Below are 19,626 nucleotides of genomic sequence, written 5' to 3'. Positions count from 1 at the left end.
TGGCGAAACTTCCAGTTTTGTTTTAATATATGAAGATTAAATGAATGAGAGTTTGTGCTCTGGAATATTACATGATAAAATATTTAATTTACATGGTTTTTGAGCGTCTATCAAAATAGTTTAAAAATAATACATATTTCACCAAAAAAAATTATTGAATATAAATATATTTTCGAAATAAAAAGAAGGTGGAAGAAGTCCGTCTGACTCTGTTCTCTAGCCCAGCCTCCAGGTCCCCAGCCCGACTTACACCAAGAAACAATATTTGATTGGTTGGAACAGATTTTGGTGGGTAATAAATAATACTACTATAATAAGAAAGAAAGTGGTTCAAATCACTCAAAAAAAGAAAAAAGAAAAAGAAAGTGGTTCAAAAGATTTTTTTTTAAAAAAAAATAGTAATTCAAAGCGCACGCGGCTTGCATGCCTCTCGCATCTCGCGTCGCACTCATAAACAAATCCGTTATAGTTGAAAATACCCAGAAAATTGTATTAAAAAAAAAAAAAACCCAGAAAATACTCCAGATTTCCAATCCTGGGTGCTCAATTGCCAAGTAGTACTATGCCTACTCGATCCCCTTGTAGGACACTACACCTCATGATGTACTATTAAGAATTTGCAGTTGCAATATCGAATCAAAACTCTCCCTCGATTTTATGCTGCAACGCATTTCGTGACTTGACTTCTCCAATTTTCTTATCACCTACCTCACACGCCAAACCTCACTGTACTCCGTATCGGCCATCATTGTCACCCACGAAGTACAGCGATAAGAAAGCAAGATATTTCTCAGTCTCCGCTGTTATAAGTCAACCTCTGAGATTTGGATTTTGGATACTGAGAAAATGGGGAGTTTGGGCGCTATTTTGAGGCATCCTGATGACTTTTACTCGCTTGTGAAGCTCCAAATGGCGGTCAGGCACGCAGAGAAGCAGATCCCTCCAGAGCCACACTGGGGCTTCTGCTATAGCATGCTTCATAAGGTGTCTCGTAGTTTTGCTCTCGTCATTCAGCAGCTCGGAACCGAGCTTCGAAACGCTGTAAGTTCCATTTTGCATTTTACGGTGTATCTTGAATTGCCTGAACGGTTTTTGTGTCTGTGGTTCTGGCAAATCATCGATTAAATGAAAGATGGAATGAAGATGAACTACTTTCCTCCGTGAATTTTAGTAGGTGAAGGTGGATTTGTTCTTTTGGCTGCTTACATAGGCGCTGAATCATTTTCGGTTTTAACGCATATGGTTGTGGCGGATTTGCGGCCTTTGGCATTGAAATTTATTAATACAAGCTTAGGTTGACTTGATGTTTGACCTAGTAATCAATTCCTTGGACACTCCTCGAGTTCTTATTTTATTTCATTAATTCATTCTGCAATGTTTCTTCTCCCTATCCCACTAACAGATGGTTCTGGGTCTTGGTAGAAAACCTACTACTGAAAACCATCAAATTCAGAACGACCTGACTAAGATTTGGGACTCGGTAAAAGATTATCAACCACGGGAATGGATGACAATATGCTTTCTGGAGTTGACACTTACACAGTGTTTTTCATTTTCTAATTGCTGATAATAGTGCTTTCCTCTGTTGAGAGGATTACTTTATTTTCTACTGAGTTTTTTTCCCTGTCAATATTTTCTCGAATTGAATTGTCTTAACCCCAAAATTTTTGACTTTGCAGGTTTGCATATTTTATTTGGTCCTTCGAGCCCTTGATACTGTTGGTTTGTTCCTATAGCCTTCAACTTACACTGCTCGTTTTTGCTTCAGCTTATAATTTTGTCCTATAAGAGAAACTTACATTATAGAAATAAAGATTTTTTTTAGTTTGTTGAACATACTGGCTTGTGGTTTCTATTGGTTCTACTAGATATCAGGATATGTTAACTTGACCAGCTGATTGGTCCATGATCTATTATCCGTATTTTTATCAATTTTATTTTGGTTAATTAATTAAGATAAATAGAGACTGTCTTCAGATGCTTTGAAAATTTCCAGCTTGTTGCATCACATATATCTTATTTGGGGAATAAAGAGCTCAAACCATAAATATGCAAGCAATTATCAAATTACTCATACACAATTTGACAAGATACTATATGAAATTCTTTTTTTGTCTTGCTTATAACGAAAATATTTCTATCCAAACACCTGAGAAGGTATTAATCTGCTATAAATTAGTTTTAGCCTACTATGCATTTTGCCTAGGGATGGCTATATATGTGAATCACAAATGTTTTCATTCTGTTTTCCTAAGTTGAGATTAGATAAAGAAAATAAATGGTTTTCATTGCAAAATGAAAGCAAAGAGAAAAGAAATGATGTCAAGTTTCTAATTTGAACCACAGCTACCTGATATGGGAAACTTGTACTGAGAATGTTAATAAGAATTCTGATTGAGAACCTCTTTCCTCTTCCTGGTTACCTATTAACATTGCACCCTTCAGTGTTTGAAACTGTGTTTTCACTAATTATATTTTCAAAACTTTTTTTTTTCTTTTGGCAGAGGACGATACTGGCATAGCTACAGATGTCAAGGTGCCAATATTAAAAGCTTTTCATCATCACATATATGATCGTGATTGGCATTTTTCATGTAAGTGTCTTGTTGTCACCTTCACTATTTCTTTTCATGCCAAGTTAGATGTCATCCAGCATATTGTTTGTAACCACTTGCTGGAATTATCCTCCGTTATTCTTGTTCAACTTAACCATGCCAAGCTTGTTCTGTTAGAAATCTGGTAGAGAAGTTTAAATGGCATTTTTACTCTTTTAATTGTGCACATACCTCAAACCTTGTTTGTAGAGGTTTTCATGCTGATCCTAGTTTGTTTTAATGTAACTAGGTGGGACAAAGGAGTACAAAATCTTAATGGACCAGTTTCATCATGTTTCGAATGCATTTCTGGAACTTGGAAAGAAGTCAGTTTTTATCCTTGCACATTTCCTTCTATAGTAATTTTGTTAAGATATTATAGTAAAAGTTATTTATGGCCCTTCACTAGTTAATAGCTCAAGTTTTTAAGTTGAACGGGTCATTGATAAGATACCAAAGCACCTCTAAGATTAAGTGGTCAAAAGTTGAATCCCCTCCGTCTCCAATTCTCTTAATTAAAATTATTTGCAACCTCAAGGCATGGTTGGTTTATGTTCTGTCCACATTTCAAGCTTCAAATGCTTCTTTGTGAGGGAGTGTGTTAGATATTATGACACAATTTATTCTTGGATCTTCGCCTGACCATTTAAGCTTTTGAGTTGATGTGATTCTTGATAACTTCCATCCTGGATTCAATCAATATAAACACTGCAGGCCTTATTTCCTATTTAGTGCCTGCTATTGTTTTAGTGCCATAGACATGCTTTCAAAGGCATGTTGGCTATTTCATGCATGAGTGAACTCATGAATCAAAATATTTGATTTTCTGTTTTCGCGTTACTCTTAATTTGTTTTCTTTTTTGCCCAAGAACATTAAATTTACACTATACAGCTCCTTTAGTCAGTTCTTAAGTTTGGCCTTTGAGTTGTTTATCCATGTGAATTATCAATATTTCCCAGCCATAGTATAGATATTCTTGCATTCGTTTTCTTGTACCTAAGAATTCTCTATGTTTCCAATGAGTTACTCTCTGAATTGGCCAGCTGGTCGGGAAAAAATATTTTGTTGCTTTGGACTCAATATGTTTGCAAAGTTCTCTCGTTTGTCTCCTTGTTTCTTTAAAAAATATTTCATGACTCAGCAGGGTTTCCTGAGATGTGACAGCTAATTCAGTGCCTGCATTAACTTCGCATATATATATATATATATATATATGATGAGATAGAATTGTGATGTGCATTCTTTTGGTAAATGACTAAACAATAAATTAACACTGCAGCTATCAGGAAGCAATTGAGGATATTACCAAAAGGATGGGAGCTGGAATGGCCAAATTTATTTGCAAGGAGGTTCACGATGCATCTCTTCTGTTATCCATAGATTCTTTATTTTTCATGAATATGCTAGCTTAGATCCACTTAATAGATTCATCTCTTTGACTGATAGGATATCATTTTATTTTGCTATTCCCTTAAGGATAAGTATTAGTCAGTGTTCACATTTAGAGGAGATTATTTTTTCAAAAATTTCTGGGACTTATCCCGCCCCTCAATTCTACTGCTCATGTTTATAAAGAACTTCAATTAGTTACAACCTGATTCCTACATTCTGATTAATTAATACTCACAACAGTGTTAAAGTAGCCTTTAAGTATTTTCATATCCATGAACAAACATTATATGGCCAAATTATGAGTGTTAATCCCCCTTATTTTTTTATATTTTTTCATAAAATTTGTTTTTAAGGTGACAAACATATGGCTCTGTACACTGCTAGGTTTTTTTACCTTCAAATTATTTATCAAGATTCAAGAATTAGACCTCAATGAATATCTAACAAACAAGGACTAAAGTAGCACCAAATTTTGATATTTTCATGATAATTGTGCTATACTACTATCAGTGCTTCTGTCCTGTTTCTCATGAATTCAATCCGGAAGCATTATTCCAATTTCCAAACAAATTTCCCTTCAGTCTAGATGTGTAGTCTTAATTTACACCATGATATTTCTCCCAACTTACAGGTGGAAACAATTGACGACTATGATGAATATTGTCACTATGTAGCTGGACTCGTTGGGCTGGGTTTATCTAAGCTTTTCTATGCATCTGGTTTGGAAGATTTGGCTCCAGACGACCTCTCTAATTCAATGGGTTTGTTCCTTCAGGTAGCATAAAGTAAAATATAGAGAGCAATAATTTTTTTTTTTTCATTCTTTGCTTACTTTTCAGTTGAAAACCTTCTGAAATTGCAGAAAACAAATATTATCCGAGATTACCTGGAAGACATCAATGAGATCCCAAAGTCACGCATGTTTTGGCCTCGGGAGATCTGGAGTAAATATGCTAACAAACTTGAGGTTTGCATCTTTAAGGATTTGTTTTAATCCCCACCTTTCATTTTCTATCTCGTACTTCATGATTCTAGGCCGAATTTATATGACCTGGTGGATGTTATGATGTTGGAAACGACTTTGCTGTCTCATATCACATGTATACATATCATTTATGTTTGTTTTTCTTCTGAGTTCCACATGTATAACTTTGTCTTTATCCAATTTAATTTTGTGGTCCAGGACTTGAAAGAAGAAGACAATTCTGTCAAGGCAGTGCAATGCCTCAACGACATGGTTACCAATGCTTTGATGCATGTTGAACATAGCTTACAATACATGTCTAACTTACGAGACTTAGCTATATTTCGTTTTTGTGCCATTCCTCAGGTGCTGTTCTTTTTCTCAATGATCTCTAGTTTAATTGTTGGATCTCCATTGTCTTCATTGATACAACGGCATTTATTAATCATCAGCAAGGTTTTAGCTTCAATAGATGTTTTTCTTATAAGTCATTCCTGGCCTATTTCCAAGTCCTGTGAATAAAAGCTTCATACTCAATGTGAAGCAAAATAATTTAAGTTGTTACAATGGTCAATGAGTTTCCTTGAACTTTTGATATTGCCAAAATGATCTGATAAATGATAATTCTAATATATGATTTATATGCTTTGGTTGTTTTTGCTACATGTCGAGGTCAAGGATCTCTATGTGGCTTGACTGACTTGGTAAAATAGCAGATATTGCATGCCTAGCTAGATTTCCTTAGGGAATTGAAGAATCTAATAGTATCCAAAATAGGATTTGATTTGCTTCCTGGTTGTTGGTGATATAGAAACTGAAGAAGCTAAGCTGCTCAGGTTCAGGTCTTGGATCCTCGCCTCCCATTTTCAATTAAATGAAGTCCTATTGCACGTTTTGTAAGTGGAAAAATATTTTCTAGAAAAGAAATAAGAAACGTACCTAAGAAAATAGGGTAGTTGCATTTCTGATTTTCTTTCTAGAAAACACTTTTCTACCAACCAAACATGGCATTAGTACTTCTCTTAATCTCTTCAGGCTTTGCTAAGTTTCAGTTCATTTCTCTGTTGGCTTCTACTTCTATAATCTCTCCTGTTGTTCTTATGCATCATATATTCAAAAATCCATGTCTGTAGCTATAGATATTTTTAAACTAAATTTGTTTGGTTACTTGGATGCTTGACATGTTCTGCAACAGATCATGGCCATTGGGACTCTTGCATTATGCTACAACAACATCGAAGTCTTCAGAGGTGTAGTTAAAATGAGGCGTGGTAAGATGATGTATCTTGAGATACTAAGTGCAAATCATTTTAGCTTTAAGGAATGTTAGGCTTAAAACTACTTTTAATGGAAAATGTGTGAAATTCACTGAATTTTGATTGCTGCGTGTAGCTTTCCATACCAGCTCATTCCAAATCAATCTGCCAAAACTAAACTTGTAGAAAATTTTCTAACAGGAAATTAGATAGATTGTGTTATACATTAAAATCATATGTTGAGCAAAACTCAATGCCGTTATACATGCTGCATTTGTGCTGTTGGATTCCCTGGTTGCAACTTATGGCACACATCTGTTGCTTTATCCTCTAGTAGAAGTTGTTAAGTAAGGTAATTAAAGAGTGAATTGGATGTCACTTGTGATGATTTCTAATTTTTGACTTTGTAAACACTGCAAATTCTTAACCGTGCTCTGGTCAACATTTTTATTAGTGTATGTAACCACCTGTTTTCTTGAGAAAAAATGAAAAGGCTACATATAGATTTTGTGGTAGTGGTGTACTAAGTGCCCGTTTAAATTTCAATTGGGTATAATAGATTATAAAAATAAGTGATTAAATGGTAGATTTTAATTATAATTGATTATGTTATAAAGCAATCTGTTTGGATACCATTTTTCTAAAATTGATTTTAACAGAATTAAAGATATTTGGATAATTTATTCAAAATCAATTTTAGTTGTGTAATTTACTATAAAGGACATTGCTTTTCAAAATTAAATTATTGATAAATTTGTATCTAATATTATTAAAGTTGTTACATTTTGTTTAAGAAGTAAAATATATTATTAGATTACATATCTAATTAATTATAAAAATTTAAATTATATTAATATTAACAATTTAATTTACGTAAATAACTAACTCAATAGATCTTAGTTCAAATAAATTTAACAAAAGAGAAAGATTTAATTCTTAAATACCAAACATCAATTTTATAATAACTAATGAAGATGATAATATACAAATTAAATTTTCTCTACCAATTAATATTTTATTTGAATTAGTTTTATAATAAGTGCTAAGTAGAGGGTGGTGTTTAATAGAAACTTATGCTAGCAACTTTTTAAAGATTCAAAGTTGAAATTTTGTTGAGGAAGAGAGAAGAGAAAAGAAAAGAGTTTGGTTTTATTTTTATTAAATTTTGTGCCTTATAATTTTTTCTTGGGTCTTGCTTTGTAATTTTCCCCAACGTGTCTTGATCAACTTGCCAGCTACCAAAAAAATCGATTAAATGGTTTTTCAGGTGTTTGGATACCAACTCAGAAAATCAATTTTTTGAGTAAAAAAATCGATTATAAGTGTATCCAAACACACTAAGTTGTTCTAATTATTATGTTCGTGACTTGTAGGTCTAACTGCCAAGGTGATTGATCGGACAAAGACAATGTCAGATGTCTATGGTGCTTTCTTTGACTTTTCTTGTATGTTGGAGTCTAAGGTATGCGGTATTTTAAAGTATGTTACTTTTGCAACAGGCTGTGTTTTATAGCCAGTCTATAGTCCGAATAAGGGGATTGTGTTAGGCCTTCAACAGTGAACATAAAACTTTGTTGAATTTCATATGGATATAGACACTAGACTTTTTTTTTTCCTTTTGGCTAATCCTAGTTCGTTGCCCTTACGCAATGCACTGTAGGGCTCAAGTACAGTATCAAATAATGTGAATAAGAATGCACATATTACAATTGTTTCACACTTGATAATGTGATTGGCACATAGCTTTTGGGCCTAAGATGGCAAGGGGTTACCATAAGGAGATAAAGACAAAAGATAGAGAAGAGGGTTGTCCATGTGTGGGAGCAATGAATTAGAGGAGAGGGTTTATTAAGGGGTTGAGGGACCCACAGGGGGAATAGGCAAGAATTTGGTATTGTTTGAGGAGAGCCCAAGCCTCTCGAAAGCTTGGGGAGTAGTACAAGAGGGTTGTCCATGTGTAGGTGGGATGAATTAGAGGAGAGAAGGTGTGTGGTTCGTACGTGGGTTGGAGGGGTTTAGGGACTAAGAGGGACAATAGGCAAGAATTTGGTATCATATAAGGAGAGAGCCCAAACTCTTGAAAGCTTGGGGGAGTGCTTTCTTCTTCTTTCTTTTTTTTTTTTCCTTCCTTTCCTCCAAGTTACTGTTGCTTGCTTTTTTGTGTCGATTTCGGGTACTGTTTTGTTGAGTTAAATATTCAGTAGTAGGATATTTTAGTTTCATTCTGGTCTGGGCTCCATCATAATGCTACTATTTATGTTTTATAAGAGCATACATATGAATATTGCAAAAATAAGATTTTGAAAAAATGCTTTACAGAACGAGAGTTGGTGATGCTTAGAAAGCCTTCTATATACCCAATTTCATAGAAATAGTAAATCTGTTTAGCCTTCATTAGTCATGACAACCAATAAGCCATGGCTGTCAGGCCTGTAAATTCTTCCCTCTTTTAAATCTTGAATTTGAAAAGTTGCGCCTTCTTTTTATAGCCCCTTAAAGAAAGGAAAAGTGGGTCCTGGAAAGTTTGAAATGCCGATGTTATTGTGGTCGTCTTTATTCTGTAGCACAAACCTCCATGGCACCAAAGCTGTTTTTTAGTTTCATGGACATCTTATTATAGCTTGTTTAGTTCCATCTTAAAAATCTATTATTGTTCTCTGTAGGTTGACAAAAATGATCCCAATGCAGCAAAAACATTGAGCAGGGTGGAAGCTATACAAAAGGCTTGTAGAGAATCTGGTCTGCTTAGTAAAAGGCATGCAGATCATATCCATGTAGCTTCTAAAGTGTTTTTTCACCATTGAGATTGTGACAGATTTTACATTGGTTTCACCAGGAAATCTTATATTTTGAAGAGTGAACCTGGATATAACTCAGCCACGGTAGATTTATATCTTTTTGTTTTTTTTGGTGGGTAGAACTAGAACTTGATGCTATATATGTAAATTATATACTGATTTGATGTGCTCCTGCAGTTTCTAATACTTATGGTCGCGCTGGCTCTCATTTTCTCATATCTCTCCACCAACCGGGACAACAATTGATGTAAGTTTCATTGCCAGTTTTAATCTGTGGCAGAATTCAGTATAAACTGTAAGTTAGGGGTAGATTATATCAGAGACCCAATATTAGTAGGTGTTATTTTCATTGCCAGGAATAATGTAAGTGATTTCATAAACGTTCCAACGATGGGTTGCTTTATTAATTAAAAGGTCGTTTTTTATAATACAAGTGAAGCAAATTTTTAAAAATCTTTTTATTGTTTTATTATTCTTGTAACTAACTAAAATTCAAACGTAAAAACAAAACATGGTAGCGAATTAAGTGATATGGCAACACACTACAGGTATTGTATGACGTAAACCTGTATTGAACGAGGGGAGAACAGTAGTTAATTCAAAATTTTGAGTGATTTTTCCGCCTTTTCACTCCTCTAATTTATGCTTTTGGTCCCTTCCAGCTGGCGTGAGATGGCAATGCAACAGTGCTGTGTTGATCATTATCCATGATGTGGACGTTCGAGATCATGAGGTAGATGACTGGTGTTGATTATGCTAAAAAGAGGCGGCGTGTGTTGAAGCCAGATGTGGTTCCTGTGGTCTGTATGACGTACCTTCCTGTGTTGAGTTTTTCTTTTATCCTCTTGCCACCCATACCATTGTCGTTTACATGGCAGTGTTATTGGCCGTTACACAGGGATTAAGTTGCTACAAGTGAACCCTCACAACGAAAATGTCTGTTATATGTGTTTGGGCCACAAAGAGATCTGGGATTATAAGGTTCCATATTGTTAAGAATATGAAAATACGTGCTATTAATTATATTTTCACTATTATTATTTTATACTAATTGGCTATTATTTTTATTAAAAATTAAATTTTTATTTCTTATTCACTTATTTTTATTTTTGTGAAGGAAATTTGTAGGAGGAAAATAGCATGTAATAAGATTTTCGTCAAAATAAATTTGTGGCGTAGATTATTTTAATTCGATGTACACTGTACTGCAAATCTGCAATCCATTAGAACCTGTATTAACTGAACTTTTACATTTTTAGACCATCAGTTAAACTACTTTGCGGCTTAAAAAAAGCTGTAACAGCGACAATTTTGAAAGGCACATTATCTTCAGTCCAAATGTCCCATGATGAAAAGTTCGATTACTCTCGAACCAAAAGAACAATAAAATGCTATTTTCAATCTATAAAGAAGATGTTATTGCTGTAATTGCCTATTTGTTCCTCCCCAAAACTTATGCCGGTAACAAGCTCATCTCTTAAATTAAATATTCAGATTTACAAGCTGTTATTCAGACCCTATTTGTTTTTGCATGAAATATTTTGAATTTGATTTTATATTTAAAATTTTATTTATGTATTTGAAATTCTTTGTTTGGATAGCATAATTTTTTAAGGGAGAAGAGACAAGCTTAAACTCACCAAAAACAAAAAAATTGAAAGTAACTATTATAAATATTATATTGTAAATATTCATAACTCAATTCTTAGAATTTTATTCTTAATGTAGTTTCTTGTTAATAACTCATAACTTTTAAAAATTCCACAATGCATATTATATACTTCTCTATATCTTTATAACATTAAGATGAAATTTAAATAATTAAATATTTGTAAATAAAAATCATGTCCAAAACATATATACACTAGCGAATAAAAACTTTCATTGTTTTCTCTCAAATTCTTATATTGTTTTGTTCTTCTCTATTTTTCATATTAACTATATTATATAACAGTAAAAATTTTATCTTTATTCTTCAATCAGCAAAAAATGAGAGGAGACGAGAGTGACATGCCAAAGGGAAAGAGTTAGTGCAATTGAAATTTTAAATAATTAGAACACAAAGAACATTTAAAATTACAAAAGAATTATAATAAAAAAAACAGAATTGAATAGATTTTTACGTATCTAAATTAAAAAAAAAATTGATCCAAAACCCAATCAATCCAAACAAAACATTATATAATTTACATAATAGCAGTAGAAAAAACTCAACTATTTGTACCTGATCTGGAGTCTGATTGTTAGAAGAAAAGCTTCCAATTGCATGGATTTCTTGGCAAGCTATAAAGGCTAGCCTCTAGAAAATTCTCTTGGATACATGATGTGTAAAATTCTATACAATGAAATAACAATAAATAAAAGAGAAAATGACATTCGTTTGCTGCTGAGAAAAAATTTGGCATCTGCGTAACAAATTAATTTTCTCTACGCTAAGATGACCCCAAAAAACATGCACGCTCAAAATTTACAGGGTAAGAAACCAACCCAACAGCAGAAGTTAGAATAGTACAGCCATCTTGCTGGCAAGAACCCGTTCCCTTCTCTCAATGTACCCAAAAGGAAACCAACCTGCTTTCCCTTTGCACTCACCCTCAGCCCATCCATTGCTTGTTACCTGTTTAATGTCAAAATAAACATATTACGATCAATTTGAGACGCAGAAGGATTTTCAAGGTAAAGTGATCTGTTTCTACCCCAGAAAAGCTTCTTTAATGTTTTAAAGGCTTCGATCAACTTTTTTTCACACTCAGTAATTCTCTCTACAATCTAAACCCATGCTGCTGCTTAATAAGAGATAGGGATAATGACAGTTTAGGTTCCAAAAGATTAATTTAATGATAGTTAGGTTCCTTACAAAATTTTCTTAAAATAAGTCACAAGTATCAATTCAAACAATTACAAATTCAAAAGTCTCAGATGCAAATAAAGCATTCAAGTTTCAAATGTAACTTTTAGTTTATATTTGAAATTTTTGCTCGCAACTACCAAATCAATATGTGTGTCTTATTTTTCATAAAATTTTGTTGAGAACAAAACTGTTATCAAATAGATATTTTGGAACTTAACAGTCATTTTTCCTAAGAGATACCAACTCTTAGTGAACCCCTATGGATCCCCAAAATTTTATGGTTGGGAAAAGCCAAAACATTTCAAAACAGATGCACTCTTCCCCATTTTGGGGGTAAAAAATGCTACAGAAAAACAGATACCTTCCGAACAACAACATAATCACCAACTGACAGATTTAGCTCCACCTCAGACACCGCATTGTATGGAAACACAACCTGCAAGAGTAAAAAAGGACAACAGAAAGTAAAGCACACACTTCCTTTGCAAATCAGTAATATATGTACCAGATGCAATCTTCTACTAACCTCTCCTAAGAAGTAGCCCATGCTATCTGTTGATCCATCGGGTGCCTGTGGAGCATAGACACCATTTGCTTCTTCATATGATGGGGGTGGAGGCATGCTATTTTCCATGCTAGGAGCAGAAGGGGCTTCAATGCGCTGCCGTTCTGATATCATCTATCATTAAATATGAATATAACAGATAATCATACGTTGATGCCAAAAAAATTGTGACCCAACTGTTTGATTACAACTGCGGTGGGGAGAATAGAATGATTAAAAAACCAAGACTCATGATTGCTTACCTCTCCCTCAAGCTGATCAAGTATTTGGAGGACTCTCTGGTGATAGTCACGCTCTGCTTCAACCTTCATGATAAGAAATAAAAATGCTGGATTTAGTTGTGATTTATTCTATTGCCTCAGATGAAAAATTCATTAACCACGAATACTTCTCCATCAGATGGTACCACTGTAATACCATAGCTATAAGACGCTGAAGGGTCAATCTCTGTTGCTGTGCTTCAACAGAAGCCATTGCTACAGCAGCTTCCTTCCCTAACATGGCCGTGTTTGACTTCAGATCTTGAAGTTTTGCTTCAGCTGCTTCCAATTTCATGGTATTCTCAGCATTGCCCGGAGTTTCCCTTAGTTTAGCCTGACGTTTGGAAACTTCAATTGCCTGCCAAGATTCAAAGGATAGCGTAATTACAAGTCCAAAGACAAGAAGAAAACAACTAGTGAACTACTCCCTCCGTCTTAAATTATAAGACACTTTTAGGAAAAATTCAACATTCCAAAATATAAGACACTTTGATAAAAATAAGGTTTCAATAATGATACTTTTTCAATATTACTCTTTCCATATATTCTCTCTCTTCAACATCAACGAAGTATTAAATGTAGGGCATTTTTGAAAGTTTAAATTTTTGTCTTCAAAAAATAAGGTTGTAAAGTGCATTTAATGAGCTTTATTGGTGTGTGAAATTTTGTCTAAAAGTGTCTTATAATTTGGGATGGAGGGAGTATCATTTTTTACATAACCAGTATATAAAACCATTAATTCTAACATGTCCTTACGCACTGGAAAAGTTAAAAGACAACTACTTTTTTAATGAAAGTTCAAATTCCTGGATACCTGGGCTTCAGCTTCCTGTCGCATTCTGTCATAACGCTGAGCAAGATGCCGAGCATCCTCCAATGGGGCTCCCACCACCATTGCTCTTAGGGGCTCTGCAACCTAATCGTGGAGCAAGACGTTGATTATAAAAGATGACAAACTGAATACATTAACAACACAAGTGAGCACATGACTACCGTGGGAAAGTTGAACTTCTCTGAGTATAAAAAAGAATTGGATCTAGTTTGCAAGAAGTCTCCATATTCTTTTTAATTTGATTATGTTTAAAAGTCTGCAAAGTCACAATCATGTATTCCTTTTTTGGAGGTGGCATTATTTATGAAAGGTCAAATTTAAACCCTATAACACCAATGAAAAGGGTCAAGTTTATGTCACAAGTTTCCATATTTTTCCTCTTTCAAAGGAATATATAATAGTTACTGGTTTGTAGTTTCTCAGTAGAATAGGAAAATACAATATTGCAATACACAACAAACCACAAGTAAGACAAAGGTCTTTATTTCAGACAAAAGAAAGGAGACACAATATAAACAGATGACCAGACGCTTACATTTCAAGAAAGGAGAAAGGGGACCATTGTAAAAAGATGACCTGACACTTGCATTTCAAGAACTAACTATTACAGTGAATTCAAAAGCGATAATAATAAAGGGACAATCACATCCTTTGTTCCAATCAAGACAATAGATTGTCAAACCTGGGTGCCAAGTGCTTTCAGTAAGTTCCCATGCTCCTTTTCCATTTGAGCACGTGCACTTGCATAACTTAGTGCAGCTTTTGATAATGTATTGCCACTGGTACACGTATTTTCTGCACCATATTTCTTGCTATCTTCTGACAATTTTGTTCCTGTGAAATAAGATATAAATGAACTATATAAAACAATGCTGGGTAATGTAAAACCAATCGCATGATAACTTCATACAAAGCTTCACCAACCAACAATATTTACCAATTTCTACTTGTTTAGATCCAGTAACAATGTAACCTTCTACACCACGGACAATATCCCTTTGATAATGCTGAAGAATAGAAAGAAACTATCATTAGTCAAGGAAGTAAAAAAGAAACTGAGATGGAAAATGAAAGAAAACATAGAACATGAGGACCAGGTAACCTTTCCAGCACGTGTTGATATGTAAAGCTTTTCAAGCTTCTGATGTTGCTGTGGCTCCATCTCATCAGTGACCCCGCTATCTGAACCTCCATATGCCCCAGCCCCAAACTGTTTCAGAACAGCCTATAAAATAATAATAACAGTGATTAATAAAGGAACATGGTCATCATAATAACTATAGATGCATGCTAGGGTCAATAATTTTCTGGCATGTGCTCATGCCAATCAACATAATGAGAAAAAGGCAGCAACATATGAATAAGAAAATTGTTGTAAAAATGTATCAATAGCATCTGTTAAGTTAAATGTCTAGGTGGCTAATTCTAAAACAAGAGTGTAAACGTTATCTTCTACTTCAAAGTTAACACATATTTCCTTACATGGCCAATCAAAGAGCGTATAAAATCTAGCCAAACACCTAACATCAGGTTTGGCATCAAGGTCGTGGTTCTCTTGAAGATACAAAATATGAGGAGTCAACTCATCAACTCATGGTGATTATCTTAATCCTTTCATGACAAGATTTGAAAGTCAAGTTCCAGTTCATCTCCTCAGCAGTAATTCAATAATGACCTCCATTATGATAACTTCATGGATACGGATATTTTTCTAATATGATGTCAATCCAGGTGATATCAGGAAAGCATTTATAATTTCTAATTTGAGTGTCCCTCCAAATTATGATATGAAATTGATCATTGAAAATGAAGGGGATTGCTCGTCATTCCACAAGTTTGAATTTGAAGACAAAGAAAGATGATAGTGTTGAGATAAAACATTTTTCACACCAACTGCACTTCTCATGGAAAAGAATGTTAATCTAATAATAGATGAGCGGAGAATAGTAGCAACAAAGATTATGTAAAATTTAATGCTAAAACTTGAAAAGCACTGTCTGCCAGGGGAAAAAAAAACTGGTAGATTCAAGGAAAAAAAAAAGTGAAAAAGTAAAAGCAGATAAAAGATGCTTAGTTGATTTTTTTATTCAAAAGAATTATAAAGATGGAGTTTGTGTGATGTTGCTCCAATGGATGTTTCTTATCTACATTTTGGTAAACCATAATACATGTTATACGATAGGAAGGTTATTAGTGTTGGTTTTAAAAGTTCTTGCTCTTTTATAAGGGTAGTGACAGAAAATTCTTGGTATAAAAGAAGTATTATACCAGAGAAAATAGAAGAGGTACAATCAGGGGGAATATTTATCACCCAAAGTATAACAAACCACTTTGATAAATTTTTCAATCGTGAGATATTTTCAATTCTAATTCACTACTTGTTCAGAACCTTAAAAGGCCATTTCTAGTTCCCTCTTACCAAAAATCTTACATGGCCATTTGCCCATTTTCCAGACAATTCCTTCTGCCATTGCAATTATTGCATGCACCTCCTGTTAACAGGCCCCTGTAACTTAATATGTAAGCTAATGGATCTTACAATGATCCATCCACAACAGTCACTGGCAGAAGACAAGCAATAAAGAATGAGAAAAACTCAAGTCCAAATTTCTAGACGTTTAATGTTGAGTTATTTATTAGGAACTTCGAAATACCGAGATTCTTTTTTAGCTTAGAACTAGACGATCGACTGCTCCACGTGCCATATTTTTATTGGAAACTTCACTGTAAGTTTTGTCCATGAACTATTTTACGATTCATCTGATCGAATGCCAATATCTGCAATGATTCTGAGTTCTTGACCAAGTTCTATGCATATGCAAGCAAAAGTACCAGTTCAAAATTCAACTTCTTCTGTAAGAATTCTCACAATCAAATGTTGCGGCTGTTCTCAATTCACTTCAGCAATATAAGCGCACAACTTCATAAGTCACTAGAATCGATTTCATCCAAACAAAAAACAATAATCATCCAAACGAAGGTTGCATCACCAACGCTAAAACCTCAGAAAACAGAGCAGAAGAAAATTGCACTGAGCACATATTAAAGCATAGAAAAGGAAAAATAAAAGAGCAAAATAAAATTATACGTGTAAAGAAATTTCATAAGATAAGAGCGACTGTAAATTCTTAAGATCTAACAAGGAAACCCACGATTGAGTGCGAGAGTGAGAGTGAGGAAACCTGTTGTTGGCGAGCGACCTGTTCTCGGAGCTTGTAGGCTTGCTTTCTGATGGCGTCCATTCACCCTGACCAAGAGATTGAACCTACCTCCAGAAATCGATCTCAGAGCACCTCGCTCCAACTAAATTTATGTAAGAAAGTAAGGAAACACACAGCCGGAGGATTTTTAAAATTGATTTGGGATTCGGTTCCTTCGTGGAGACAAAAGAAGAGTACCCAGACCAGCTCATAGCTTCATGCTCACAGCGCACTGTAGGAAAGATAGCCTTTTTAAAACAGATATAAAAATCGATAACATAAATAATTATATTTTATATAATGCATGCGTGTTTGTTTTTGCCCCTTTTTTTCTTTATCTTTTTTCTCTCTATTTGCATGAAACTATTATGCTATTTAGTTTTTAACCATCTTAATTTATTATATATTAAGTTCCTCGAGCAAGCTTCTTTAAAACTTGCAATGAAACCATGTGAAACAGAGATCCTTGCGCTACAAATTTTGTTTTTAGATCAATTAGTTAGGAGTGAAGACACCTTTACTTATATTGAGCAAGACATCAATATAAATTTAATTTAATAGTAATCACTCACGACGAAGCAATTAAGAGAAACCAGGATATATATATAAGGCCAGAAAAGCCATTCCATTACATTAAATGGCCCCACACGGGTTACAAGCCAGCGCTACCCTACTAGTAAATCCCAAACAATTTTATGTAATTAATTATAAGCATGTGCTCAACTGCTTCTTGAATATAAAAAAAAAAAATCTCTAAAAAGAAAGCCCACCAATTTTAAATGACTTTAGAAGAGATTTAATCTTGTACATATGGGTGAAGCTGAAGCAAGTGATTTCCTTTGCATCCTTGCCCGCTCATATTAGAATCATAATGTCTCCAATACACACCTACAGCCACTATTAAGCCCACTAATTACATTTTATCCAATAAAAATTTTCTCATTGGCAGGTTTAAGAATAGGGTGGGAGCTGCAGGCCATATAATTTTTTTTTGTCTTAAATATTAATGAAAAAAGCATATAAAATTATTTTCATTAATCATGACTAAAAAAATTATTTCTTCTATGGACATTAATTTCATCATCTTTGAAAATTAGTAATGAGGTTTAATCTGGTTTCATCTAACCCCTATATATCAATATTGTGAAAGTGAGAAATGGTGTAATTTAAAATTTAAAATAAATTAAACCAAATTAGTTTCATACTCGATTAAAAGAATAAAGGCTAAAGGTTATTTTTATCATTCAACTTTATTTAAAAAAATTATTGAATACTTTAAACTCAACTAAGAGTTAATTATACTCCCTTATCAATTGATGGTTAACTTAGTGTCTTTTCATTGCTAGTGAGTCATACATTAAATTTTTTAATATTTTTTATTATAAAATATTTGAGTTCATGGTGCCATTAACCCTTCAAGATAAAGTTAAAAATTAAAAATGACCCATTATCAAATATTTTATAATTAAAATATAAAAAAATTAATATAAGGCTCACTAACGATGAAGAAAACATTAAGTTAATGATAGAGTGATAAGGAAGGAAATTTTTACATGTTAAGAGATAAAATTGACTCATTATTAAGTTTAAAGTGACCTTTGATTAAAGTTGAGGAACAAAAATGACTCTTAACCAAAGAATAAAGTTTATTATTCTTGTTAAGTATTTTCAAGTTGGCACGCTTTGGAAATTAAACCAAGGCTAATGTATTTTAATGCATTAACTAATTTCTTATATATTTTATATTAACACATTTTTCTATATATTTTGCTATTATTAATACTTCTAGGACATAGGTGATGCACGTTATTATAAATTATATTCAATATACTAATTCTTTTCATGAACATGGCTCTACCGGGAAGCCTGATTGATGAGTTAAGCAAAGTCGTCCTAGAGGGCCAAGATTTGGATACTGAGAGGGTGATTCTAGATGTGGTGGAGTTATTAGAAATTGCCAAGTTGATTTTTTTTTTTGGGGCCAAAAATGCCAAGTTGAATGGATTGTAATGTAGGTTTTAACCCAAATGTGAGTGTGTTTTCTGCAGCTATAACTATAACTGAGATTGTTAGAAAAAAATTATACAAAGATTCCAGTATGCTACTATTTGGGCCAAATGAATATCAAAGTCTACACCAACTATATATGTTGAGGCAGTCAACCTAATCACCATAGCTAATTCAGGGCAACACCCATATAAAGGTATCATTGATCGCGCGAGAACCCTCATTTATAGTAGTGCTTTTGTATCTTAAGTTTTAAATTTAGGGAGGCTAATTTTTGTGTCAATTACTTAGCCGTTCATGCTGATGAAAGTTTAGGTAGTTTTTGCATTTATTATCAACCACCGTCTTATTGCATAAAAGTGGTGGATCATGAAAAGTTACACTTTAATAAATGCGTATTTTTATTCCTGAAGTACTCTCTGTAGAGCACTCAATACTCTAAATTATTGATTGAAGTAATTTTTTTCTTAATGTAATTAAAAGAGAGTATTTTTAGTTGTACTGTTATATTCTTTAACGGTTAACAGTAGAGTCCTAATTAACATTTTCTAGCGATCAATGCTGGGAGTTTGACTACTCCATTTTAATTACTTTAAGAGCAAAATTGCTTGAATTAATAATTTAAAATGTTGGGTGCTTTCAGAAAATATTTTAAGAGCAAAATACACTTTTATTCTTTTTTATTAATGAATCTCAGTATGTTATTCAAAAAAATAATGTGAAAGATGAAAAAAAAAAAAATAAAGGAGTTGACATCACCAAGAACTGGCCAAATCGTGAACCGAAGTCAACGCAATAGAACAAGATTTACTGAAGATACTCTGCTAACATAAAGCTCATTTCTTAGGTACTGATTTCACATCTGGGGGGCCTCTGTCTCACGCACTATCCCCCAGTTGGAACCTA

At 33.6% G+C, this 19,626-nt stretch overlaps 2 protein-coding genes across 4 annotated transcripts; one reads left to right on the top strand and one right to left on the bottom strand.

Moving 5' to 3' along the window:
- The first annotated feature begins 486 nt into the window (after positions 1 to 486).
- On the top strand, positions 487 to 10,050 carry LOC129293215 (squalene synthase 2-like). Its single transcript, XM_054931036.1, has 14 exons — positions 487 to 1,041; positions 1,680 to 1,722; positions 2,505 to 2,594; positions 2,845 to 2,920; positions 3,875 to 3,944; positions 4,619 to 4,762; positions 4,850 to 4,954; positions 5,171 to 5,317; positions 6,147 to 6,222; positions 7,581 to 7,669; positions 8,871 to 8,962; positions 9,044 to 9,089; positions 9,183 to 9,252; positions 9,668 to 10,050. Exons 1-13 carry the CDS (start codon positions 847 to 849, stop codon positions 9,249 to 9,251), a joined length of 1,242 nt encoding a protein of 413 aa, XP_054787011.1. The 5' UTR covers positions 487 to 846; the 3' UTR covers position 9,252; positions 9,668 to 10,050.
- Positions 10,051 to 11,245: 1,195 nt separating this feature from the next.
- Positions 11,246 to 16,956, bottom strand: LOC129293216 (SH3 domain-containing protein 2-like). Of its 3 annotated transcripts, none has more exons than XM_054931038.1 (10): positions 16,696 to 16,954; positions 14,616 to 14,738; positions 14,451 to 14,520; positions 14,196 to 14,347; positions 13,496 to 13,597; positions 12,839 to 13,039; positions 12,664 to 12,726; positions 12,383 to 12,535; positions 12,218 to 12,292; positions 11,246 to 11,622 (listed from the first exon to the last, which is right to left on the bottom strand). In XM_054931038.1, exons 1-10 carry the CDS (start codon positions 16,753 to 16,755, stop codon positions 11,506 to 11,508), a joined length of 1,116 nt encoding a protein of 371 aa, XP_054787013.1. In that variant the 5' UTR covers positions 16,756 to 16,954; the 3' UTR covers positions 11,246 to 11,505. The 3 variants fall into 3 exon arrangements, 2 of the variants coding, with proteins under 2 accessions (XP_054787013.1, XP_054787014.1); XM_054931039.1 differs by lacking the exon at positions 16,696 to 16,954 and adding an exon at positions 15,933 to 16,054; XR_008589113.1 differs by having other exon boundaries at positions 11,557 to 11,622; positions 12,383 to 12,525; positions 16,696 to 16,956.
- Positions 16,957 to 19,626: the final 2,670 nt, after the last annotated feature.

Source organism: Prosopis cineraria, unplaced genomic scaffold, assembly GCF_029017545.1.
Source record: "Prosopis cineraria cultivar Desert tree isolate PC_DT_omini unplaced genomic scaffold, ASM2901754v1 PC14, whole genome shotgun sequence".
NCBI lineage: Eukaryota > Viridiplantae > Streptophyta > Magnoliopsida > Fabales > Fabaceae > Prosopis > Prosopis cineraria.
This window is presented reverse-complemented; position numbering and strand designations above follow the sequence as displayed.